This window comes from Zonotrichia leucophrys, chromosome 4A (assembly GCF_028769735.1).
Source record: "Zonotrichia leucophrys gambelii isolate GWCS_2022_RI chromosome 4A, RI_Zleu_2.0, whole genome shotgun sequence".
Taxonomy (NCBI): domain Eukaryota; kingdom Metazoa; phylum Chordata; class Aves; order Passeriformes; family Passerellidae; genus Zonotrichia; species Zonotrichia leucophrys.
In genome coordinates, this window is record NC_088174.1 from 12,279,450 (window position 1) to 12,305,542 (window position 26,093).

General features: G+C 46.8%; 1 protein-coding gene across 18 annotated transcripts in view; it reads right to left on the reverse strand.

The window, feature by feature from the left end:
- The window catches only part of MBNL3 (muscleblind like splicing regulator 3), a 92,357-nt gene that overhangs the window by 22,774 nt on the left and 43,490 nt on the right, over positions 1 to 26,093 (reverse strand). For all 18 annotated transcript variants that reach the window (XR_010440217.1, XR_010440216.1, XM_064712567.1 and 15 more), the window contains 2 exons: positions 9,639 to 9,803; positions 1,433 to 1,633 (listed from right to left, as the gene is read on the reverse strand). Coding sequence is in view for 16 of the 18 variants with exons in the window: in XM_064712567.1 (XP_064568637.1) it covers positions 1,433 to 1,633; positions 9,639 to 9,803 (366 nt within the window). In the remaining 2 variants the exon portion in view is untranslated. The remainder of the gene's footprint in view (positions 1 to 1,432; positions 1,634 to 9,638; positions 9,804 to 26,093) is intronic.

Below are 26,093 nucleotides of genomic sequence, written 5' to 3' on the forward strand. Positions count from 1 at the left end.
TAAAAGAAAGTCACATTGTTGAGCAGAACATGAAGTTACTTTTCATTCAGTATTTTCAACACAGAATATCAGTTCAGTTGGCCACATTAAGCCATGTGTATCTTCTAAATCCATGCTCATCTGGGGTAGCACATATATCAACACACACAGGGGCAAGTGGTTCTACTCACAACTGCTCCAGGAGGTGAAAAGACCCATAACATTAATAAGGCCAATTACCAAATGCAAGTGAAGTACAGAATTTGTGCAGAATGGAAAGTGACCACAGAAAATCAATGGCATTTGGACAAAACTTTTGCAGGTCAGGATTCCTCCCCTGCCTCTAAAGCTTAAATGTTAATAACTCTGCCATTTGTGTCTCACCTGGATTATGTATTTGTTATGGAGCACACTCTTAGGCAAGACATTTAATTTTAAATGTTACATGCTACTGCTATTTGCAACAAGCATTTTTCCTAAACATGAGGTGCCTCTTTCACATAAATAGCCTCCCTGCCCTTCACAATAAATCCCCGACCCTGGCATTACGTGACAGCACATTTGGTTACACAGCAATGTGTTCGAAGGTGCTGCCAAAATTACTAGTTGTACTAGGATCTCACAGATCCTCCTAAGTTATGACCACTGAAGCATCAGAAACAGACAAAAAGGTTTCACAAAAAATCTGCAAGGTTTCTTGTCAGAGAGAAGTTGTTGAATAATACAGCAAGGGGCGTAGCTCACATACCAATGTGCAATCAGACTGAGTGTGGGGAAAGGCGAGATGTCAGCAAGGCAAGATAAAGTACATAACACAAAACAATGTGTTTTGAAATTACACCCTTCTCTGCTATCTTCCTGTGTTATAATTTACACCTGCAGGGGCCTCTGAATTCAGGTCCTCAGCCCTTATCTCCTGCAGAGTCTCTGCTTAGGCTTTGAAAGACATTTACAACTGCTCCACTGTTAAGTCCCAGCATGTCCAGCCAACTGGGGAGGGAGAGATGTCTTTCCAACACCACACATTCTCCACTCCCACCAGTGTAACGCTTAAAGTTTTCTGTAAAAGCTCAATAAGCCCATCTCTAGAAAAGGGAAACATCTATCATCTCCAAAACATCTCCCACCCAACAGAATTTAAGAGGAGACCATCTACTTGGCTTTTTGGGGTTTTTTTAAGCATGGCAGATCACATAAAAAACACAATCCTAACCCTGCTCTAAAACCCACTGATACCAGAGGAGTGAGTTTTCCCAGATTTCCATTTGGGATGGATTTGGGAAAAGGCCCCGCAAAAGCGTCTGCTCGGGCAGAGAGCAGCAGCCCTGTGCTAGCAAAGCTGCAAGTTCAGCTCTGTACTGTGCTGCATCAGGTCATTTTAGCAGAGAGCAACAGCTGGGAGCACATGTCCTGTTCATGCCTGTCAGCAGTATTGTATCAGATGTCCAAATACCTCCAGTTTATCCGTACGCATCAGTTTCTGCCCAGCAGAGCCTCCCGGTACTGTAACAGTAGGATTTCCAGAAACCAGGACAGGAGTATTTGGTAAAAGCTCTGCAGGAACTAAGCCCATCCCAGGAGAAACATGACTCAGGTAGGGACTAAAAGCCATTGTGGGGCTTGTTGCAAGCGATGGAGTCACAGGAAACGTTGTCTGTGTACAGAAAGAAGAAAAACAAAGTATTAGTTAAAAAGCTCCGTCTTGGATTTCCCATCAAAGCCTTGCATCACACTTCAATCCTTTTAGACAATTTGATTAGTCACATCAAAATGCTGTGCTCTCCAATCTATTCATTTATTGCCATTTATTTGCCATCCATTCGCTTCTCCTGACTCACAGATTTGTGACTCATCCTGAATACAAGGCATCTTTATTTGTCAGATCAAAGCATATTGATGATCTTTATAGTTTAATGACACAATTAAGGATTTCATGCCAGCAATTAGGGCAGGCCCAAATTAAACAGACTTCTCATTCCCAAATACACATCTCAGCTTCCTTATGCCTACACTGCAATGCTGTAGAGAGACTCCAAGGTACACTGCAGCTTCAGGACCTGGAAGCAGGTAACCCCATTAGCAGGTAACTCCATTAGCTGCACTGCTGCACCACCATCAGCCTGCCCTGAGCTCCATGTTAGCACAGCCAGTGGGTCTCAGGTTAGACCAAAGGCACCATTCAGTCAGGTGAGGTATCTCTGCTGCAGTACACTCAGTTGGTCAGGCATCCTGCACATTTGGGGTTGGTTTCAGAGTGCCAACAGAGTTCAGGCAAAAGCCATTTTGGAGAAGGATCTAAGTCTGTGCTCCATATGAATGGCACCAAGAGGACACCAAACTCATTAATGCCACAACATGATTATGTCACAACAGATGAGATGGCTCAGGTGGACTAGAGCGACAAGATCCCACCTGTGCTAAAAGGAGCCACGTTCTCTTTGGGACAGAACAACAGGCCACAAAGATCTCAACCACTTCAGTACCCTCCATTGTGTTAGGCAGGTCCTCTAAGTGCAGCAGAGCTTCAGTGCTGAGGGCCAGAAGCTCTTCCCTGACCTGAGCTGATCCAGCAGTGCTCATGTGGAAAAGGAGCTGCTGCGCTGGCAGGCAGGTGAGCACAAGGCTCTTAAGCAGATGCTCAGTTTAAAGTCTGGGACTAGCCCCTGTAGCCAGGGAGGTTTTAAAGCACCACATCCAGAGTATTCTTGGGAATAAAACCAATTCCAGCTTGATCAAAATCTCCACCTGACCTCACTGAAGATGACAACATGCATGGCAGCACTCCTGCTCCTGTGGCAGGGGCTTGAGCACTCCCCAGGGAATGCAGCCTGAAAACTGGCCCATTTTTCTTTTCCCTCCTGTAACCTGCTCCACTGTGAACTCTGGGTTCCAGTTAAAGCTGTTCATATTGGCAGGTGTCTATGACACCATCCTTGGAAGCTACAACTTCAAATTGGCAATACACAATTGCCTGGGGCAGTTTTTTGGCCACACACATCATTTCCTCCTTTCTTTTGGTTTGGTACTTTTAGTCCTGTGAACTTCTAAAAGAAGTCATATGGACAGTGTGTTCCTCAACAGCATCTTCACCCTGGTACTTCCATACTTTACTTGTTGCAATGTGGAAGAATTTTACCCATGGTAACATCAGCCAACTGTCCTAGCCCAGCTTTAGCTCAACAATGCCCCTCCCTAAGGTCAGTGACAGCCAGCAGCTCCCCAGCCCATGGGAAAGGGAATCATTGACAGAATATATCCCATTTTCTCCTCCTCAGTGAGGAGACACAGCTTCCTCATCAATGGTGCTGGATACTTTAAGTGCAGCAGAACCAAGTAATTCTTTTTCTGGAAGGGATTTCCAATTTTCCTTCCTGTGAGCCTTAGTCAAGCACTGCTTCAGCTGTTGGAAGACTTCAGCCACTAAAGCCAGAGATCCCCCAATCCACAGCCCTTTATTAAATAATTTTCTTCTCTCTTTCAATTCTCTGGTGGCTCCCAGATATTTTACATCTTTTGCTGCTAAAAAGGTTCTTTAGGATTTTCAAATCTGTGACTCCCTGAACACTTTAGTGAGGAAGCAGCATCCATTAGACTGTTTTCTTTTGTGCAAATACCAGTAATTACAGTGGTATCTGCTGAACTTCCATCACCATTTGCACCATAAATTCTGTTTTAAGGAGCTTCTCCTGCCTGGCCAGTCTGCACAGGTTATAGTGGGGCCTGACATGTTGTCAGCATTTGTTTTATGTACCCATAGTAACCCAAACCTTGCAGTACATGTGGCTTGCACAAATGTGTGGGCAAACCTACCCTATGTTTTTCAGCACCTAATACAGCAGAAGTATCCTGACTGAGCAGGTGTGGCACCTGCTCCAAAATGCCAGGACATCCTTTAAAGCAAGCTTCTCCTGCTTGGCTGGGTTCAAACACAGCTAAGTGTGGACCTTGCTGGTTTCTGAGACAAAGGGAAGATGTTCCTCCCATTGCTGAAGGAAGGATTTGTGCAGACTGGGAATGCTGGGGGCTTGCAACACCTCACACTGAGTGAATTCACCTGAAACATTCACTAAGAGATGGTCTACCAGCCTCTTCACCAAAGCTGCTACAAAGTGGAAGCAGGACCTGCTCCCTGAAACACAATCCTGAACTCCCTCAAAAGCAGTCCCTCTTCTCACTGGGAGCAATCAGCAAGGGCTAATGGATCCAAACCCAAGCTGAAGTGAGTGGAGGAAAGATGTGCATGAGGAACAACTGATTTGCAGGGATAACATCAGTGATCTCTTGATCACTGAGTTGCACCATCCACTTGCGGTCCTGGAGACCCACAGAGGGATGCTCGTAGGAGCAGGAGGAGTTTTTATTGCTGCTGCTGTTTGTTCACCCCTTTCTGTGCCCTGACATCTGCTGCTGCCTCCCCAAGGTTTCCCAAGGCTCCTTCTGCCTGCCTGCACTGAGTGCCTGCTCCCCTGATGGGAAGTGCCAGTTGTGCTCCACACCCTGCCCGCAGGCTGGGGCTGCACTCGCAGCCAAGCGGGTGCACAGCCAGGGAACAAGCAGACCTCACTCAACAGATTCAACCTACAAGAGCTGGAGTTTTCAGTCTGGAGTGTGTGAAGCACTCTGAGAACTGTGCCTTTGTGAGCTGGCACCAGGGAGCTCTGTATTTATTGTGGCTGATGAGGGGAAAAGATGGGCTGTGCTCACTGCCAGACCCGGCTGCCTGTCTTGGATTGGGAAATCCAGTCTGGCTCATGCATCAGCACCAGTAATAGGGATGCTGCCAGCCAATGCTTCCCTCTACGTCTGTGCAGGTCCCCCATGTCCTCAGGGAATGTGAGCAAATTTCCTCCTTGCAGCCAGAACCCAAATGTAATTTTCACTCCAAACAGCACTGCCCTCCTCAACGTGCCTCCTGTCCACCTCCTGTGACAGCTTTTGGCTGGGATACAGTTAATTTTCTCCACAGTAACTGGTACAGGGCTGTGCTTTGGATTTGTACTGGAAACAGTGTAGATAATTCAGGGATGCTTTTGCTGTTTCTGAGCAGTGCTTACACAGGGCCAAAGGTTTTTCTGCCTCTCGTCCCACCCAACCAGTGAGGCGACCATGGGGGGCAGCACAAGGAGTCAGGAGGGGACAGAGGACAGCTGACCCCAACTGAACCAAGGGATATCCCAGACCAAATGGCATATGGTCCTGATATAAAACTGGGAGGAAGAGGAAGGGAAGGACAGGAGACCTGACAGAGCAATGTTATGGCTGTACACTAAAAACCATACTCTCAATTTAATTGCTGGTGTGCTCTAGGGCAAAACAGAGGGATAGAAAGTATCAGAATTTACTCCTGCTGCCCTCCTTCAAGCTCTTGCTAATTCAGGAAATACAGAGACAGGTTTGCTAATTCCTTGCAAATTAGCTTTTATAAATCATAGAATAGAGAGACTACCAGTAACTCCTCTGCAGAGGGAAACAGGTTACAGTGCAGCAGCAAAGGGTTCAGGCTGGTAGCAGCTCACAAGACTGGTTTACTGAGTATTAAAATGCTTGTAAGAATAGTAATAATTTTAAAAAGCTGAAATGGCTGTTGTGAGAACACATCTCAGGGGGAGGGCTGCCAAGGACTGGACAGCTCTGAGCTCCTCACAGACCTCAAGCATGGAAGCTGCTGGGTTGAAGGTGTGAGCAGAGAGAAGGAACCATCCCAGGGAGGGGCATTTGTCACCACTGGTGACAGCAGAACCTGGAACAGCTGATTTTGTTAACAATCTAGGAGTTGCATTCGATTTGGCTAGCAGAAATTGTGCTAAAGCTAGAGAAGAAACACAGAGTGGGTGTGAAGAGGAAGGCAGAAGAGCGGTTGGTGTTTTGTCAAACACAAGCACTGTCTCAGCCAGAAAGTGTTGATTCTGAGTTACCTCAGACCCTAAAAAAGGGAAAGCCTGAAAATGAGAGGCCCACTGTAAATACAGAGGTGTTGATAGCCTGAAGGAGGGGAGACAGGTCACTGCTAAGCAGCTATATATGGAAAGCACACAAAAAACAATGGCAGCTTACAGTCTGGTGTTAGAAACTGAAGATAAAGATCTCGTACTGGCATGACTGAAAACCTTGATATTAAAAACATACTTGATGCTGTCAGAAAACCCAAAAATCTGCCTTCCCCCCATTGTAACTACATGGGGCTGGCTGGCTGCAAAACCACCCTCCAACACGAAGGCTGAGCATGCTGGAGTGAATCTAATGGGCCAAAGCATCCAGCTACCTACCACCACAGATGCTCATTTCCCCAACCAGACTGCAAAGACACACTCCTAGCTCAAAGAATATCTCATTTGTGGGCTGTTGTAGTGTAAAAGACAGGTGTTAACACCCCACAGCACTGTCTCTTGGCAGATACCAGCTCCTGGGTGGGCCAGGATACCTGCATTTATTCATACCTAGCATGTCTTTGACTAGAGTTGAGATATAAATCAGGTTTTTGCTGCATGGAAAAAATGCCTGTGCAAAGCACCTGTTGAAATCAGCTCCAGCATTTGCTCCAAACATCACTGGCCAAGCAAGTTGCTCACCCTCTGCTTTAACCCCTTCATCAGCACCAAGGAGTGGCAGCAGGATCCTGCTGCCCCAGGAGGGGACCAAGGGCTGGGTTAAGATCTGGGCTGCCTTCAGGGGCATGGGTGACTCAGAACTATCAAGATAGTCCGTCTACAAAGATCTTGGCATGAAGAAAAGACAAAGAGCTGGAAAACAGAGAGGAAACAGCTTCCCTAGGCAGCAGCAGAGGCAGCTGCAGGGCAGGAGTGGTGGCAGGTGTGTCACCACTGCCATGCTCCATCAACAGTTTGTTGAGGCAAACCAGTGCCCTGCTCCACCATGTCACCAGGAGCCTGGGCTGAAGCACCTCCATGGTCAGCTCCAAAAGTCTGCCCCACACTGCTGCAAAGGGATAAAGCAGGATGGAGAGGATGGGCACTAGGCCCAAGGTGCAGCACTTTTTGGTCTTGCACTGGCACACACAGGACACAAAGTGACCATATCTGAGAAACCAGACATAAACAACATTGACCAAAGCAGCTCTTCCTATCAATGCCAGAGCCCAGCTCACAGACAGACACCATTTCAGGAAGCCTGGTGAAAAACTGCTCTCTCAAGTGCTGGTTTGGTTTAGATTTGGTGGGGGTTTTTTGGTGGTATTTTCTTTTTTTTAACTCAGTAGCTTTTCTGGTGAAATTGCACTTTAAAATGTCTAAGCATTCAGCTGCTGTTTGGAGCTATTAAGTGTGCTGTTTCAAATCTCATCTCTGGCAAGCATCCCAATTAAGCAGGCATCCTGTTGATCAGCTTTCTGATCACATGGGATTTGTTCTGCTGCTGCATCACATACAATACCTTCTGCTTTGGCGAATTTCATGTGTACCCAGAAGGAGGCCCCACCCTTCTCATTTAGAGAGAAAAGAATTCTCAAAGCCAGCTTCCACTGACAGCATCTTCGGGAAATCAAAGGCAGTTGAAAGAGCAATCTCTTGTCTGTCCTGAAATTGGTGTGGAGCAAGTTGGGCAGCAGCAATCAGACCAAGAGCTTGTTTAGTCTGAGTAAAGCGTGGGAAAGCATGAAGGGAGCAGTCACTGCAGAACAAATTTTTATTTTTCTTCTTTGCCCATGTCTCCCTCATGGCACAATTTAGAAACCAGGGGCCTTTCTCATCAGATAAGGTTACTTCTGAAATGAGAGCACCAACTAGACAAACCAACATATTCAGTCTCAGAGGCAATTTAAAAGGCAGGCATAAAATTCAGGAGCATACTGGACCTGCAAGATTGCAAAGTGGGAAGATGGGAACTTTCCAAAAAGGAAATCCCAAAGATGCTTTGAATAGCCAGCCAGAGAACATCCACTGTGAATTCCTCACAGAAGAGGAAGGGTTTGCTTTTGGTACAGGGTTTGGAAACCAATGTCACTATTTTGAGGGAATTCAGGATTCCTTCTGATTTGGACATATTTTCAAGCTCCACAAAAAAGATGCGCAAGACTACAGCAGATAAGAGTCTAAGGTACAGCACAAGTAAAGACCCTCTCTGTGGCCAATTTTCTCTTCTGTATCAACTTTCCATCTTCAAAATGGGAAGAATAAACAGCATTTTCTTAGCTTATAGGGCAGGATAAAGCTACTAGCAGACACACAAGATGATCAGAGCGATGGTAAGCATGGAAAACCCCCCCAAAACACAGGAGGAATACGTCAGACTGAGGAAATAGCCCAGCTGGGTGGCAGGCCACCATCATGAAGGGACACTGATCAGCTTTCCCTGCTGAAACAGGGAAACCTCTATCACAAGTTCTTACATCAAACATCACAACAGCCTCTAATGAGGAGGAATCCTTCACTGTTCTCTGGTGACAATAAACCAGAAACACCTGAGCTTTTCAGCTGTGGTGACAGATGCTGTGTCCCACATGGGCAGAGAGGCCAGGCACTGTAGGTGGGACACCAGGAGGCCAAGTTCAGGCTGGTTCACAGACTTGACCCCTTCAGGCTAGAAGAGCTTGTCCAAAGGATCTGGCCAGTCCTTCCAAGTGGCATAGCACAGGGAGCCTCACCCAGCTACAGCACACTAAGTGTACACTGCCCCAGGAAAGACACTCAGTCCCAGCTTCAAACTGAGAACTCCTAATTAACTCTCAGTGCAGCTTATTCACATCAGCATTGAAGAGCTACTTCAAGACCTCTGACAGCTCTTAAAATAGACATTATGACAGACTACAACTTAGCTGACAAGTGTCATCCCCTCCCAGATACACCAACCAGCAGACACAAGCCATTCTCTCCCTGGCGTAACAGGGCTCTCCAGCCTGAAACCTGTTTTAACTGACAGGCAAAAGCAGGGACAGGCAGTGAAGGCTTCTCTGAACTACCTGCTCTGCAAACATCCATCTCCCACAGGCTCCCCTTCCTACCTGAAAAGAAGCAAATCCTTCCTGCTCTACCTCTAAATCAGCATTACTGTGAGAAACGAGTGACAGGGCTGTGACATTAGTACAGCTCTCTGCTGGGACAACTGCAGTGAAATGGTCCCACTCCCAGACATTAAAAAGGGTTAAAGGCTAGGTAGGATTCATCTTCCCTAGTTTTAGTCCAACAGTGCCACACAGCTAGTCCAAGGGAGTCAGCATCATCTCAATACAAAATAACAATCCAAAACAGGATCCACTGGAATTGAGCCACTTGGAATTGACCCTTCAAGTGGAAGGGTCTTACCACCAGGTGCTTTTTTGACCAGCTGATTGATGTACATCCCCACTCTGGGATGTACATCAATCAGCTGTAAGGGTGGTAAGACCCTCTGGAAGATTCTGCCCAGTTCTGTGCAGCACAATGGCCTGAGCTCAGGCACAGGGCTGGGACCTCTGTGAACAGACAGGGAGGGACAGGGAGCAGTGTGAGCCTGATGGGCCAGGGCTGTAACTCCCAATTGGCTGTAGGGCCAGGGTGTAGGGCTGTAACTCCCAATTGGCTGTAGGGACAGGGAGCAGGGCTGTACCTCCCAATTGGCTGTAGGGACAGGGAGCAGGGCTGTACCTCACAATTGGCTGTAGGGACAGGGAGCAGGGCTGTAACTCACAATTGGCTGCAGGGACAGGGAGCAGGGCTGTAACTCACAATTGGCTGTAGCTGTGCACCAGGGAGCATGAACTGCATCTGCTGAGCAAACATGGCTGCGGCCGTCTTCTGCTGGATCAGGTTGTTGCGTCCATTTATTTCAAGTTGTGTTTTTAAATGTGGGGGAGGGTGGAGATATTTGCAGTTCTCTCGGGTACACCGGCCCTAAAAAACATAATGGAACAGCATTTCAGTGAATATAACACCCAGGGCAGCCAGAGAAATTTAATTAAGGATTGTTTGGGTTACTGGAACAACACAATCATCGAGGCGGAGGCGGCTTGGTAGCTACTGTGCCTCTTTTGTGATTTTTCTATAGTAGGTGAAGAGAAGAGCAACATGACTTCTCCTGCAGTAACACTAACTGAGTACTATCAAGCTAAACCAAAAAGTCAGGCTTCCTGATGTTAAAATGATTGTTGTAAGAAAAAATCCCAAACAATCTAACACAAACACCAAGACTTTCAGAAACTAGTGGCAACAGTTCCAGAAACAACAACAAAAATTCCCTGGTTCCTTGTGTGGGTTGCTTTTCCCCTCCTTCCCAACACCAGACCACTTAATTGGCCCTGACAACCAGACAGAAGAAACAAAACTGTCTCTACCACTTCCCCAGCTGCACTGGATAAAACTTTAAGAGGACAGCTCTGTAAGGCAGCACCTCTGATCCACAACTGGCAGATACCCCAAAATGCTGAATGATTTTCCCCCTTCACACTTTCATTTGTCAAAAGTGATGTGGGTTGCATCACTGACTCCTTCCCTCCTGCAATAAACATGTGGCTCCTAAAAGTCAAGAGATCACTGATGTTATCCCCGCAAATCAACTGAGAGCATCACTTCAAAAACATGTATAAACTGTCTAATAGTGTTTGCAGGTAGACATAAGAAGATAAATATCACTAAATAAGAAAGTTAGTAACAAATGTTGTCATTAAGACAAAACAGTTCTTGAAAAATAAGGTTTTCTCTCTCCCCTCCTTTCTTTTTGAATTTCTTCCTCAAGAAACAAGAGGCATACAGAAAACATGAAATACTTAATCTAACTTTATGCAAAAATTGTGACTTTTTTGAGGAACAAATTCTTTTGAGCTATTCAAAGCCTATTAAAATAAGGCCAGACCTGGAGGCCACAGAGCTGTTCCATGACAGATAATTAATAACAGCTCCCATAGCCAGCAAAGGCACAGGACCATCCATTACCCAGCCTATCCCAGGCACAGTCATCAAGGGCTGGACACAAAGTTCTCAGTCTCAGTGTAATTAAATTTGCTTCCCAAAAGGGGCACATCAGATGACCCCATGTACCTGCCCCTGTCAGCAGGATCATGTGCAGCAGGGCTGTAACTCCATAACCAGGTCCACAAGGATATCACTGTTACACACCACTCACCCAAGGCTCAGGTGGAACCTCCTGGGATCAGCCCCTGATGCATCCAGGATTCTCCCCTGGGGGTTCTTTATGGCTTTTGCAAACATTCAGGTGAAATCACCAGACACTCCAAGTACCACTGCAAAAAGCCAACACCACAATCCACTGCAGGGGCTGAGTTTGAATCCCCAGCCAGGCTCCCCAGCATGCCAGGTTGCTGTAGAGAAGCCTGAGATTTCCAAGCTTTACTCAGCCTCCCTTCCTAGTGGGATAACAGCTTCACTGGAGAGAGGGCTGCAGAGTTTGACTGCAGCTTAAAAGGGGCTGTTTGACATGTGCCATGGGAACGGGCTCCTCTCTTATCTGCTCCAGAGAGATCAGAGTTAAACAAAAGGCAAATAATTAAATGCAAGAAGTGACGGGCTAAAGCCAGTGGGACAGGAAAAAGAACTACTTCCAAACTTTAGCAGCCTGGCTTCCTGGAATGAAACTCTGCCCTGCTCCTAAAAGAGCCCAGTGGCTCCCACAACCCAGCTCAAAAGGAAAGAGGCTTTTTAATGCTATTGTTTTGGCTTCTCAGCAATCCAACTGCCCCAGATCCCCAACAGTGAGTTAATTGCTCACAGGCCCTGAGGACATGAAGCTTCATCACCAGACACTTTCTCACATCTGTGTGAAGCAGGGTAAAATGGCTCCACTGCAGCTGGCTGGTGCTCAGACACCCAGTGCCACTACAAAGGAAATAACTGCACTAATCTGCAAGGAGAACACCGGGCAGGTTTGGGTCATCCTTCTCATGCTGCACAGGACCAGCCCTCTCTACAGCCTTTGCCATCACCTGGGACCCAGCAGGAGCCCAGGCTTCAGCCTCAGAGCATTTCTGAGTGTCCCACCTGCACAGCTCCTGCAGGGCTGCTGCTGGCCAGGAGCAGAACCACGGAACCACAGGCTGCCCATGGCCAGGCAGCAGCTCCAGCCTCAGAAACTCCTCCTGACTGTAACTTGGCACAAGTGCTTTGGGTTGGGGAAACACTGACTTCTACCAAATTTGGAATAAATCTGTGTAGATGTTTCTACACTGCAGGAATGGAGAAGATGAAAAAAAGAACTACTATTTTGTGTAAACAATACCTACACAGTTGACGTCAACTTGAGAAGGACTCTGCTATTTCAACTGAAATTATGAATATCATTGATACCAGCAACCCCAGCTTGGTGTGAAGCTTTGTTCTATTTTTTTCCCTCAAAGCAGTTTGCTTAATTCCAACAGGGGGTTCTACAAACAGAATATTTTTACAACCAATAAAAAAACCACCATACAGCACGAGGCGTTGGTCTTGCAGACAGAGTCTGTAAGCTGAAACCTGTGCCCACACAGTGCTACTGGTTTCAAGGCCATGCATTTGTAAAAAACAGAGCTGTGCAGGTGCTGCTGCAGAGCAAAGGCTGTGAAATGCTGTCAGTCAGGCCTTTGAGGGCTCAGACTAAATAAATCACTGCTACACTCAGATTCAAACCCATGCCTTTGGTCTAACTCCTCCTCACCAACATTTTGATCCTGAGCACCACCAACCACTCTGTTTCACTGTAAGCCACACTGAGTTGAGCTCCCCTCTACAGCACCACAGTAAGTTCTTCATCTCTCAGACAATGAATTTTAGGAAGTGGCGGTGTGACAGAGTGACACAAAATGTTCCCAGTTTAGACATCTTGCTATGTAACAACTTCCAAGATGCCTGCTCTGTAGTGATGGGCACCACCAATACCCCCTGAACTCCAACGCTGGTAGGGGTGAGCCCTTCTTCTACCCTTCCATCACAACCAGTGCTTGGTACTTCCCAGAAACACACACAGTCTTCAAGACCAATTTCAGCTCTACAAAAGCTGCCAGAAGAACAGAGGAGATGCCATTTTTAACTCCTCAGTACCAGCTGCAACACAGCAGGGAAAGCAACAGGGAACTGGTAGCAAATCTGCTGTGTGGATACTGGGCTGGGGATAAATAAGGACAACTCCATTTTATACCTGAGTGGCCTAGGAATACAACATGAGAAAATACAACAAGGAGTTAGGCCTCCAATTTTAGAGCATATTTATGCTACAAGGCACAGCTTTCCTGCAGGGACTAGCTGTAGCTCTAGCAGATCAAAAGCTCAGCACAGGGCACAGGACAGTTCCAGAGCTGTGCACAGAAGACCAACTGAGGCATTCTCCAAGCTGAGTGTTGCACCAAAAAGCACCATTACAGCACCTGGAGTGGCCAGTGCACATGTTGGCAGGGGGCTGGTGCTCAAAAACTGATCTGTGCTGGCAAGCAGCACACTGAGCCTGCTGGCACCAGTGCACCATCCTCCTGTAACTGGAAATTTGAAATTTGCTGCTGTCAATTTAGGCTCAGTACTGAGTCCAGGACAGGCACATTCCCACCCTGTCCTGGGTGGCACACAGGGCTGCAGCCAGGGAATCACCACCCAGTAACAGACTGCTGCTGGCCTTGGCAACACGCTAAATATAGCTCTGTTTTCTGGCTCCTCACAAAATGGAAGGAGTCTGAAGGACCACGTTCATCTGCTTCTTTGCCAACTACAACCAGGAGGGAAAAGCATATGGACTGCACTTTTTCAAGGCTTGAAAAATGGATATTAAAAATAAATCATTAAAGGATTTTATAAGAGTATCTTCTCCCCATTTCTTCCCACACACTCCCCCACCCTTACAGTAGGCTGCTGGCATGTGATTGACTCTGTGTTGCCAACTTAAGTCATGCTGTGATGGCGTATACTGTAAATGGCTGGCATCTGACACCAGCTAACGTGACAGCAGCTTGCACTGCAACAAAGCCAGCTGTTTGGAGTGCAGCACTGAAGGCAGCACACTGAAACTCAGTAAAAAACCTCCATTATACCTGGTTGTGTGGAGTTTGCACCCTGTCATCTGCATCCTAGCTCAGCGGGATGCAAATAAGAGCATTCTGGGTACTGCACCAGGCTGGATGAACCTTCCCTAAGCATGTTGCACAAATTCTCTCCTCCCTGGCTGCTGAAGTGAGTGGAACTGTGCTGCAGAAACAAGGCTCCCAGCACAAGCCCCAAGGCTTGCTCACATGTGCACCAGTAATGCAGTTTGTTACGGTCTCTTTAATCCCGGACACCAGTGAGGGGTTCCAGACACACATTTCTGGTTTTAATGACTGCACACTACATCCCATCAATCATGAACAGTTCTCATGTGAAAATCTTCAAGCTAATGCGGCTTTTCACACACTGGAGGCTGCAGTAGGTTGGTGCCCTGACTGTGCAGTCTTTTCCACAGATACTGATGACATGTGCAATGACTGACAGCAAAAAGAATGAAAAGAGACCAGGCAGGAAAGGATTTCCATGTTTTGCACAAAACCAGGCACCAAAACACAGCTTGTCTACATAACTTCTCTCCGCATGAAGCAGCAGATTTCCACCTCCCCAAGAGGAACTCAGTGGGGAGGCACATTCAGAGATGTGCTGGCCCTGCTTACTCAGTGCCTGTCGCTCCAGTGCTGAGGCATGAAACGCTCCCTGCTTTCCATCCCACTCACCACATGCACACAAAGGCTCTCCTGGCCATGGATCCTTGCTCCTGCCACAGCCTTGCATGGCTTTCTCATACACAATACAACCTCAACACCAGGGTGTCTGCTCCACATTTGCAGGGCACGCTGCAAATTCATGCCATGGAGCATGAATTGTCCTGCAACAGTGGGAGGCAAAAAGTGGGGAGCTCAGGGCTGCACCCCCATGTCCAAGCAGCACAACTAAGAACATGTACTGAGCAGTAGTGTTGCTTTAGGTGTACCCCTACTGACACTTGCTCTATAAGAAAAGAGAGATCCTGGAAGGCAGAGTTGGTACCTGGTGCCCAAGCTCTAAGTCCTCCACCCATCCTATAAGGACTTGCAGTTTTGAAGTTACCCTTCCAGGACAGCAAACCACCAGTGCACCACCTCTACTCAACTGCTCACTGCAGTTTGTCCCTAAGCAATCTGCTCCAGGGCTGAGCAAGTGGAACGCTGGCTGCATTGAGTGGCTCATCCTGCCACCTCCAATGCTGCACCATGCTCCTCTTTCCACAGCTGTCCATCTCACTGCTGGATCAAACACCTTCCACTGGCAAACATCAAATAGCATGGAAATAACATGTTTTCAACTGGAAAACAAAGGAGGCTGGAGCTGACAAGTCAGTCTGATCATTAGCAAGTGTTATGTCTCAGACAGGTGTTCATGCAGCCCAGCTGTCACTCGCTGCAGTTCAAAGCCAGCCCTGAACACACCTTTATCTGCAAGTCCTTTCTACAGGCTAATGGAATTTCAGAAATTACAATGCCAACTAACTCACTGGGAATTGCTACCTCACACCCCCCCTTGAACACTGACCCTGGCCCAAATACATCAGGTAACTTCTGCTGAAGAGCAATGCTTTCCTCCTAGCAGTGCTGGAGCAGCTCACTCTCACAGAGCAGTTTAAAAGTGAAATTATGTAGAAAACACTCCTTGAATATGTTCTCATGGAAGGCTGTTAGACCCCCCTACAAACATCCTAAAATCCATGTCTAGAAGGATATAGTGAAGTGACACATGTCCCCATTGCCCACACAGATCACTTATTTGCTTTGTTCCCATTACTTGTGCATTTCCCAGATACAGGACTCCAACACACCAGGCTCCTCACAGCTGATTTCCAACTGCAGTTTTGCTCCACTTGCAACAGAAACTTAAAACTTCTGGTTTAGGCCAGAATAGGAATTATTCCTTTCCTCGAGGAAGGGCCCATACTTAAAGGCTGCTGTAACATCTAACTCTCTTTTTTCTCTCAGTTCCAGACTATGCAAACCATCCTCTTCCAACTCTTCCTGCACAATCTCCAAGCTTTTCCTGAGGCTACTCCCCCAGTCCCTGCTGCTGTGGGCACCTGCACTGTGCTCCACCTAACCCCTGCCCAGTGCTGTGCAGGTACACAGATTTTTTCACAAGACACTGCTGCTTTTACATCCCTGCATGGCATTTTCTTTCCTACTAACAATGTAACACTCTTTGATTCACTCTCAACAAGCCTTTCCCAGAACTACTCCAGACCCAGCTATGCTGCTCCCTGTATGAGGCAGCTGATTCACTCCAACTTTGTATTTCATACTGCTTTTATTGAACTCACTCACCTTTTTATGGATTACTTTTCCAACCTGTCAAGACTATCTGCAACTCCACACCTGGCTCTCTAAAGAGTGTCTGTAGTTCCTCCCAGCTCAAAGCACTCTACCAATTTAACAAGCACACTCTCTATTCCATCATTCAAGCCATCAGAACAAAACAAAACTGCACAGTCCTGCCAAGCACATCCTTCCAGACTACCACTGAACTCAGCTTTCCAAGCTGTTGTGGATAGTCACATAAAAATTTATCCTATGCTTTCTTCCCTGTCTTGTTTGGAAGTGGATTTGTGCTGCATCAAAGACTCCTAAACCTAACACCAGCACTTCATTCTCCCTCTCTGAAATAACCCATCACAAAGGCTTTCCAGTTCTACTGCTTTTTCTGCTCCTTTTGGGACAGATGTTGGGATTCTAGATAGTCTGTGCTCTGCATCCCTCCTACACCAGCAGCCCCGCTTAGACAGTACTGGGTACAAAGGAGCTGGTGGTCCAAAGTTACTTGTAACAGCAATAAAAAATACAGCACAGCTGGCTGCTGACATTTTTCAAATGCAGGTGTAACACCCATTTACAGAGAGCCCAGAGACTGCTGTTATGGTGAGGATCCTGCTGTGAACAGATCATAGCTGGAAAGAAAAAGCAAAATGTATCTTCTAGTTAGCATTACCAGATGGCAATCAGCCTCCAAGGCAAGGGAAGCAACACAGACTTCCTACCATACAGAACTTTCAATTTCAGTGTGTGTGAATAAAAATGCTAGAGTTAAGGTTAATCTGGTGGTTTCCAGCTATGGATGATACAGACCCTGTGAAATTCATGTTCTAGCCAAGAAAGAGTACAGTTCATGAATACAGAATTTGCTGGAAATAGAATTCAACAGCCCATAAAAAGCACAAACCACAGTTTTACAATATCTCTAGGGTGAGTTTTGCCTAACTTTGAAATTCCCACCTCTGAGTATAAAGAGCCACCTCTCCGAGCCTGCGCAGGGAAAGAAGAAAAACAGAAGAAAAATGCTAAAACCAGCCCAGGTGTTATTTTGGCCCAACTCAGCTCCCCTGCAGCCACTGGAGAATGGATTGCAGGTTTTGTGCTGTTCTGAACGATGCTCTGAGCTGCAGCAGCAGCATGTCAGCTCTGACCCAGGGCTGCTGAGGTGAACAGGGACATGTCTTTTGTCAGGGTACAGAGGACAAGAGTCAGACCTGCCTTTCCACACAGCTTCAGTGGAAAAACTAGAATAGTTATCACAACCTCCCAGGGCTACCAATGTTCCCAGCACTCTCAAGGCAGCCCCAGAGCTTGTCACTAAAACAGCAACTGAATTTTGTGGCTTCAATGGATGTTAGGTCAAGCCCTTTCTGAGCAAGCCTAGACTTGATCTTGACTGAAATGAATGAACCTTGATGTTTTGCATGATTCCAAATGAAAGCAGGTGACATTTGGCAGCTACAACAAGAGGTTTGGGTCCTTCTGAACTGAGAGCTCAAAGCAAAGCTCAGTGGCACATGCAAGTGCAAGGCAGCTTGAAAACCCTCAGAGCACACCAAGCGGGCATTCAGTGTTCACCCCACTGAAGGGAGGCTGGTGCACTTTGCACAGTCCCAGTGTACCCAGTTTTCCTCTCCCTACAGCCATGGGGCAGAGCCTTGGGAAGCCAATCAATGCTTGAGCTTAAAAAATCTAAAACATTATATTCCTCTGCAACACTTCAGTGAAACACAATCACTTCACAGTCCAGGTAGGCTCTAGCTCTGTGTCCAGGGAGTTAGAAAAATGCACAAGGAATGAAAAGCAAATACAACAATCCTCGGCTCTAAGACACTGATGCTGCTCTTCAGCCTCCCCCTGTGACTGTTCTGCTGGGATATTTTTGCTTTGCAGGGAAGATGGAAAGAAGGACACACAAGGTAAAAAAATCCAGCATCACTTCTACAAAAGGTATTCAAGTCCAGAAATAAAGCTGCCAACAGGCAGCTGAGGAGACTGCTGAACAAACACTGCTAAAGACCCGTAACACTTCCATCTCTTTGTCAACCCAGCCTTTGTCTGAGAAAGCCAACCTCTACCACAGACACAAACCAGGCTGTAGGGGCTGTGTTGTGTGCCACTGGCTCAGGGGGATGTGCTGTGCTTGAAGGCTCTCTCCCATCACAGGACTGGAAAGCTGCCCCTTGCCACCAACACACGATAACCAACCCTGTGGCACGTGGCCAAGCTGACAGAGCCGCAGTCATCTACTTACTGCAGGGCTGGACAGGTCACCACCTAAAGGCACATAAGGGACAGCAGCACTTTGCCCAAGCAGGGGACACACTTCCCATCAATGGCACAAACAGTTGAGGAGCCGAACAATTTCACCAGGATATTAAAAATGTACCCTGAGCACATCACAGTGCTCCCTCACACCAGGGTAAGGGAGTGATCAGGTGCAAATGCTGGGAACAAACAGATGCACAGCGTGGCCAAGCCCTACTGCACATGCCAGTCTTTCAAACAGTCTGTATAAAAGTGCAAAGCACTTGGGCAGGGGGGTCTGCAAGATCAGATGTGCTCTGCAGGAACTCAAACATGCTTATCTGGGACTCGCTCTAAAATCTGCAGCCTCAAAATGCTTGTCAAGCTTGTTTTTGTTACACAGCTCAAAGCAGAGCAGGAGACAAAAACAAAGCAGCATTTCTATGTCCTCATCTCCCTTTCTGGTAGCACCTTAACTGGTGACAGCCACTCACAGCCATTGCCAATCACTTCAAACCACTGACCTCGGCAAGCAAACCCAGCTCCAGAAAGAAACGATGCCTTGTTACCACAGAGCTCAAGTACTATCACCCTGACATTTAAAAATATATTTTAATTAGGAACAGGGGGGACATGCAACTACTGCATTCCAGTAGATTCTAAGCAGCCACAGGCACTAGCCTAAATTCCCAAATCCTTATTCACCTGGCAATTAGGGAAGCTGAGAGCTGCTGTGAGTGAAGTTTTGCACATTGCTGAATACAGCAATGTTCCACTGAGTTTCCCCAGGACAGCACAAAGAGGTCATGGCTGTCCTCCTGCTCTCACGCAGGATTTTCATTCCAAGCTGTTTGTTATACTTGAAGGTTCTTAAAAACTCAGAGCAGTTATTTTGTTGGGGAAAAGCCCTGTAGCTCCTTCATTATATTTTTACATCTTGACAACTCTTTCCAGCTCTGTTCCCCTGCCAAGCTCTCTTCTTTGAGGCCAATGGCATGCTCTGTTATGCTCAATGAAAAAAGTGTATTGATTTTAATGTTTTTGGTTTGTGGAACATTTAGCTTGCTCCAAGCAATGGACAGTGTTTACCAAGCCCAATAAATATATATTAAAATAGTATGGCACTGTCAAAGTATGTTTTTTGAGCTGTAGAACCACAGAGCAGAAAAAAATGTTTATCTGAGAGATTATAACAGCAATCTCATGTCACAAAAGACAGGAATAAAGACTTGATCAAGCTCTTTTCTTTTGTATCCACCAATATATTTTGATTATGCTACATTTGTGAAACATATCAGTCTGTTACCACCACATATTTGAAATTAGGTTTAAACAGAGTAGAATTATCATCATTTAGAGTTCTGAACTGAGCATTTTTAATGTCTTCCAAGTATTATTCCACTACTCTCCTATTCAGGAATGTTAAAAGCACAATAAAATAGGTTTCTTTAATACAGTATCAAGAACAGGTTCTCTCCAAGAAAAGTAAGACTTTACAGACCTGCTGAAGGAAATGAGAGATAACAATTACAAAAGAAGGCATTTAGTGTCCAGTAAAGAGAGCACGTTTAGGAGCATGTTTAGCCCTGGGATCACTGCAGGTACAGAGCAGGATGTGGAGGAGGTGACATCCACCAAAGTTAATATTCCTGTGGGTTTCAATGTGGGACTATTTCTAAGTAAAAAAATAAAAATCAGTTCTACCTGGAAGACAGAAACACTGGCAAGTCATTGATTTTTCTTCTATAATAAATTACAAAAAAAGCCCACGCCAGCTCTCTGGAACAATACTGCACAAGTACTGTATTAAAAAAAACACCACAAAACCCCAAAGAAAAACAAACTAAATTAAACTTCACATATGTCTTCCACCTTCCATCCTCAGTTGTGTCCCTCCTGATTGCTATTACACCAGACCAGCATTTGAAAACAGCAAGTGCAGTTTCTCTTGTCCCTTAAACCATCTTTTCATTGTAAATCCCATAATCCAATTCTATAACTTTCACCAGATGAATCTGTCAAGGTCATATGGAAAGTTGATGCTTCTGACCTTCCTCTACCTACAGTGTCTGTTGAATATTACAGTTGCAGCAGGCAAACCACACGTAGACAGAACCAGGCAAAGTACATCAAAGCCCAGGAGAATAAATGTTAAAGTACTGTGTTCATGAATACAAATATTGGACATGTGACCACCTTTGGCAGCCTCATGGCTCAAGTTTACACAAGGGAAAAGGCAAATAGGGAAGAGCAGAGATTGATAACTAAATGTCTGACCCAAACCCTCCCTCCTGTCCTGCAGAGGGCAAAGTCATGCTCAGAAAACCTCACTCTCACTGTTTCAGAAAGAAAAAATGAAACTGCAAATAAAAAGATATGTGGCTAGGTTTGGTTGGGTTTTTCTAAGAATTTGGCAGAATACAACCATTCCCTGAGCAGGAAAGGATGTGGCTGGGCTCTGCCACTCTGGCTTTCCACACCTGAGGTGGAAAAACCAAGATATGTCAGAACATGACATGACAGCCCCTCTGTGCAACAGCTTAAGCCAACAAAGGAGGTGACTGCAGGGCAAGAGCAGATGCAGCAGCACAGGAGGGTGATGGCCTCAGTTGCCACCACAGGATTTGCTCTGATACCTGTCAGAGCCAGGGGTCTGATGTTCCAAGGCACAGAACACCTTTCTGCTCTTGGCTAGCATTTGCCCCATGGCAGAGAGCAAAGCCAGCTTGCCCTGCTCCTCACCCTGCTGTCCCACTGATGTCCCCAGCTGCTTTCTCAGGCTATGCTTCAGTTCACCAATGACCAACCTTTGTCCTCGTGCTCCTGTTTCAGCCACATGTGCCAGGCATATTTGTGCCCAGCAGCACCTTTCCCCTCTGCTCTGGCTTTGCAGAGAAGCTACCAAGCCACAGAAAAGGGCTGACTGTGTGCCACCAACTCCACACAGCTCCAAGCAAGGACCCCAAAGCTTTCTGATCCATGCCAGGCCTCAGATTTCATGCCCACAGTATAATGAACTTGCTGTTGGTCAAAGGATTAAAGGTGCAGATACAAAAAGTACCTTTAAGAGAGGTCCTGCAGCCTGCTAGGCACAGCAGGCAAGGACCACACATCTCACATGGACCTTGGCTTCCAAAGAGGACATTCAGGCCAAGTGACATTGAATCACAACCCTCCATCTAGGAGGCAGCAAGGCTTCAAGAGAAAGGAAGAAAGAGAAAAAAGGAAAAAAAACAAGCAAAAATAAAAAGAAAGCCTGCCTTGCCCTAGGCAAGTATTCCACCTCAGACAGCTTTTGCAGACTGATCTATTTAGTGAGTTGTTTATTACAGCCAGTAACATATGCACATTTAAGTCACAGAGGGGATTTTTCTCTTAAAAAACACCTTCAGAAGTGCTCTTTAAAAAGCACCTGGCACTAGAAAGCAGATATGTGACCAGTATTTGCTACCATCTCTAGTGAAAGGGAGGTTAAGGCATTGTAAATGTTTGCTAGGAGCTGAGCCCATGGAGAAGCATAGCAAGCTGTGGTGGCAACAGGACAGGCCTTTTTCCACAGAGGCAAACATGATGGGCTCACAATGCCAAAGATAATACACTGACATCTCTGTGGGCAAAAGGAGAGTTTGGCAATGACAATTCTGGGATAAAACTGCAATTAGTGAGACATATTTAGGTGCAGTTCCCATGCACTAGTCACAAGTGCCACACCAGTAGCCAGCTTTAATGAACATGATGCCCAATTCTGTGCCAACATCTGAAAACCTGCTAATATACAATGGATTTATTACAACAACCTTGGCCAGAGCAAAACTTCTACCTGTTCTAATTACAACACTGCTCTCAGATCCTGGCTCCCACAGTCTGTTCTGCAGTCTCGTGAGGTCTGTGCAGATTCACACTCCCAACCTCACTCAGCCAAAGCAGATCCATGTTACAAACTAACAAAGCCCTCCCAGGAACTGTAAGCCAACACAGATGCTGCAAACCACACTGCTTAAGGGGGCTTTCTGCTCACCCTGCTTTCCATGCTGACCTAGATAGCCAAAATTTGGGGTCTGTAGGTCTCCACACTGACATACAGCCCAAAGACCCCAAAATCCAGCAAGAGTGGTCTGCTTTCTCCATGTGATGCCAGAAATGGGTATTAACTGATAATGCATTTTGCAGAAACCATGATTTCAGCTGCTGAGAAGTTAATTCCATGTAGCCACTGGGATCTGTTCCCTTCTGTGTAACAAGAGCTGCAGGACAGGACACTGAAAAGGTTGTATGCCTAGTTAGGAGGATGTATCCATTTACTCCTGTGGGATGCAACTTTTGGTCTGACCTAAATTCTCCTCTGCAGCACTGGAGTAAGTGCCAGAACAGCTAAGAAAGGAATGTGTCCTGCGTGGGCATACATGTGTGTCTGTCCATCCATCTGTCCCAGCTGACCAACAAGAATGGAACTGATCAGGGCTTTCCTTCCATTTGCCTGGTGCTTTGGAGTTCATGTTTTTAATAACCACCAGATTCACTCACTTAGGTTTGAGAGCACAAGAGAAAAGCTGGGGGAGGCAGAAGCAACTAAAGCATATCCATGTGGATGTGCTTGCTTATTCAGACCTGAGGCACAAAAGCAAACTGATCAAATTACCATGGGGTTTTTCTGTCCTTCCTGTACTGCTGCTCTGCTTTCCAAACTCCTGCCCTGAGCTGCCTATCCTTGTCCTGCTCACCAAGTGCAGTACAGACTGCCTGAGATGCTCAACCTTTCATAGATGAGGAGGTGTGCAAGGCTTACCTTTTGAAGGCTGTTTTCTATTAGAAAGCAATCTTAAACAACACAACTTCCTTAGGCAGCAGACACCTGATCTCATGTATTTTGCTTTTGCTACTGACAAGAGATATCTTCAGATGCAGCACAATCCCTTCCTAAAAGGGCAGCAAGAAAAAGACCTTTCACTGCCCTCACCGGGCACAGTCAGGATGAATCAGCTGCAATGCAAATGTTCATTTGTTTTTAGGTGGGATGGGCCCATATAGATGGGGCTGGGAGGGATTGGAGGGATTTTTTCTGCAAGGAAGAGTGACCTTTCTTGAGGACATCTGCAGTCTCTCCCCACGTGAGAGGAGTAGCTGCAAAGAAGCTCCAGGGTCATTAGCAAGTCTGGAATGCAGCAGGACCAGTGCCTACGTAAGGGAACACTCCAACACTGCTGAAAAAATGCTCAAACTGCTTTAAACCAAGATAGATGGACTTCAGATAGGGCCCCGGCAGAAATCCCTAAACAAACTTCTCTTTGAGTGCCTCTGATACAGGCCACAAAGTAAGAAAAGTGCTAACACTTCTCCCCTGATTGGGCTAAGGACTGAAAGGATGCTTAAAATCATTCTCCAAGAATTAGCATAATCAAAACAGGGTTAAAAAAACAGTTTTGAGTAGTGTTTTTGTCCTAACTAATGTGAGCTCTATTCCAACTAAAGACTTCTAAAGATTTTATATTACTGTGGACTCTTCAAAAACCCATGCAGAGAAACACAAAACAACAATGAAAATCCTCTTAATTCAATCTGTGCTTTATCGCACAAGGCCGCAGCAGGGGATTTCTGGCTGTGGGAATACAAATACTCATCAATGCTACAGCTCAGAGTCCTGCTCCAATTACTACCCAAACACAAAATGAGACAGTCCCAGCCTGAAGAGTTTTCAGTCTAAATACACCAGACTTGGTGGAAAAACCCCAGGCAGCCAGGGGAAGCCTCAGCAACACCCAGACTGCATTCCAGCTGCTCTGTCCTGGGCTGCTGCAGCCGTGATGCCTCTGATGCCTCCCAAGCTCCTTCTTCCCAGCAGCCTGCTTTGTCCCACCTCTGTATCACTAGCTAAAAGTGACCTGTCCATTTGTCTCCCAGCCCCCAAGGGTTTTCCCCCTCTCCTCTCCCAGCTCTCCCGAGGATGGTGCAGAGCAGTTTGAGCGGGCTCTGGTGACAGGAGTGACGTGGGCTGTGCGGGGAAACCCACGCCCTGCCGTGACATGCCAGCCAGGAGATGCTGACAGAGCTGGCAGTGATGGGTGGCCAGGCCCCTGCCACATCCCCGAGCTCCCCAGTCCTATGGGAAAGTGGCTTGGGAGCTGCACTGCTCCTCCCCAAAGTCACCGCCACCTCCTTCCCTTGAGGTCGTCCCTCGCAGCTCAGGTTTCACACATCCCTGCCTTGCTTTTATCAGCCTGATGGCTTTCCAGCTTCCAGCACCAGAGTCACTCAGCCTGCCTTGCTCCAGCTCCCACCCTGCAGCACATCGCTGAGGTTTTACAGGCAACAGGATTGACACAGCAGGGAGTCAAAGTCTGCAGGGAGGAAACCATGATTACATCTTCATCTGCAAGGGCACCAGATGCACTGAGAAATAAAAATGACTGCTGAAGCAACAGGAGAGGAGAGCAAGAGACTTCTCAGGCTGCCTTGTACAATCCCTGCAGACACTACAACAGGGACAAAGAGGACAGGGGAGCTGCATAGGGCGTGGGGACAAATAGACCCAGAGGGGAGGAGGAAACAGAGCAGAAAGAAGAAGCAGGGCATTAGAATAAGGCTGCAAGTCTTGGACCATTGGAACAAGATTTGGGAGCATCTCTACAATGTTTGGGAAGGAGCAACATTCCCTCCAAAAACAACTGTCTTGAAAGTCAACTGGTTTATGAAACAAAATTCCCTCACAGGGAGGAAAGAGCTTTCCTTTATACAGCTGACCTTAAACACCGTTATCTCTGCCATGCCTGGATGATCTTCCAAGCCCTCCTTAAAGGCTCATTTTTATGTCTGCCTTTCAACCCTCCAACCCTGAGCACTAAAGTGCTACGGCATGGGCTGAAATGTCCAACCCCATGAGGCTCTAGCTTTCTCCTGGCAAACTCATCCTGGGTTTGCTATCTGCAGCATCACGTGGAAGGGACTCTGGGAGCAGAGCCCAAGCACTGCACACAGCACAAGACTGCACAAACCAACCATTTGGGATCAAGAGCACATAATGGCTGCAAGCCTTACCCATGCTCTGATCCTTTAGGAATGGACAACAAGAGGAAGAAACACAGACCAGTGGGATCAGCCAATACCATTGGGATTACACACTGAGGTTTTGTATTCAAACTGTGCTCAGCTGAAGCAGGGCTCTCTAAGGACCTAATCTCCGTGTGACTGCTCCCAGCACCAGCCGTGCCCCTGTGGATAACAGGGACTTAGGGAAGCAGCGTCATGACAGCCACGGTCTCAGGCACACGGGCTGCAGCTCCACTGTACTGGTGCTGCCCTGGCCACCTCTGAACCCCCACATACTCCAGACTTTCCCAAATGCCCCTCTGTTTGAGAGGGGTCTCCTCTCACTATGCACCCAGAGTTCCTAAGGCAAAGAAGAAGTGATGAGACAGAGTTAAAGCACCACCATGTTTCAGGCTATTGGAATAAATGCCCATCAGAACCTGGTGTGGGTACTGCTGGGCAGGGATGTGGACATCACTCATGCAACTCAACTGGATTCCAGCACACTTATCTACAGTGGTTGTTTTGGGTCTTTTTCTGACACCAGTGTAGGAGAACAGCTCAAAGTTAGTGCTGTGGTAATGCAGAGTCAGAGGCAAGATAAAACACAGACCACTCAGCAGTCACCTGGGCATGCATT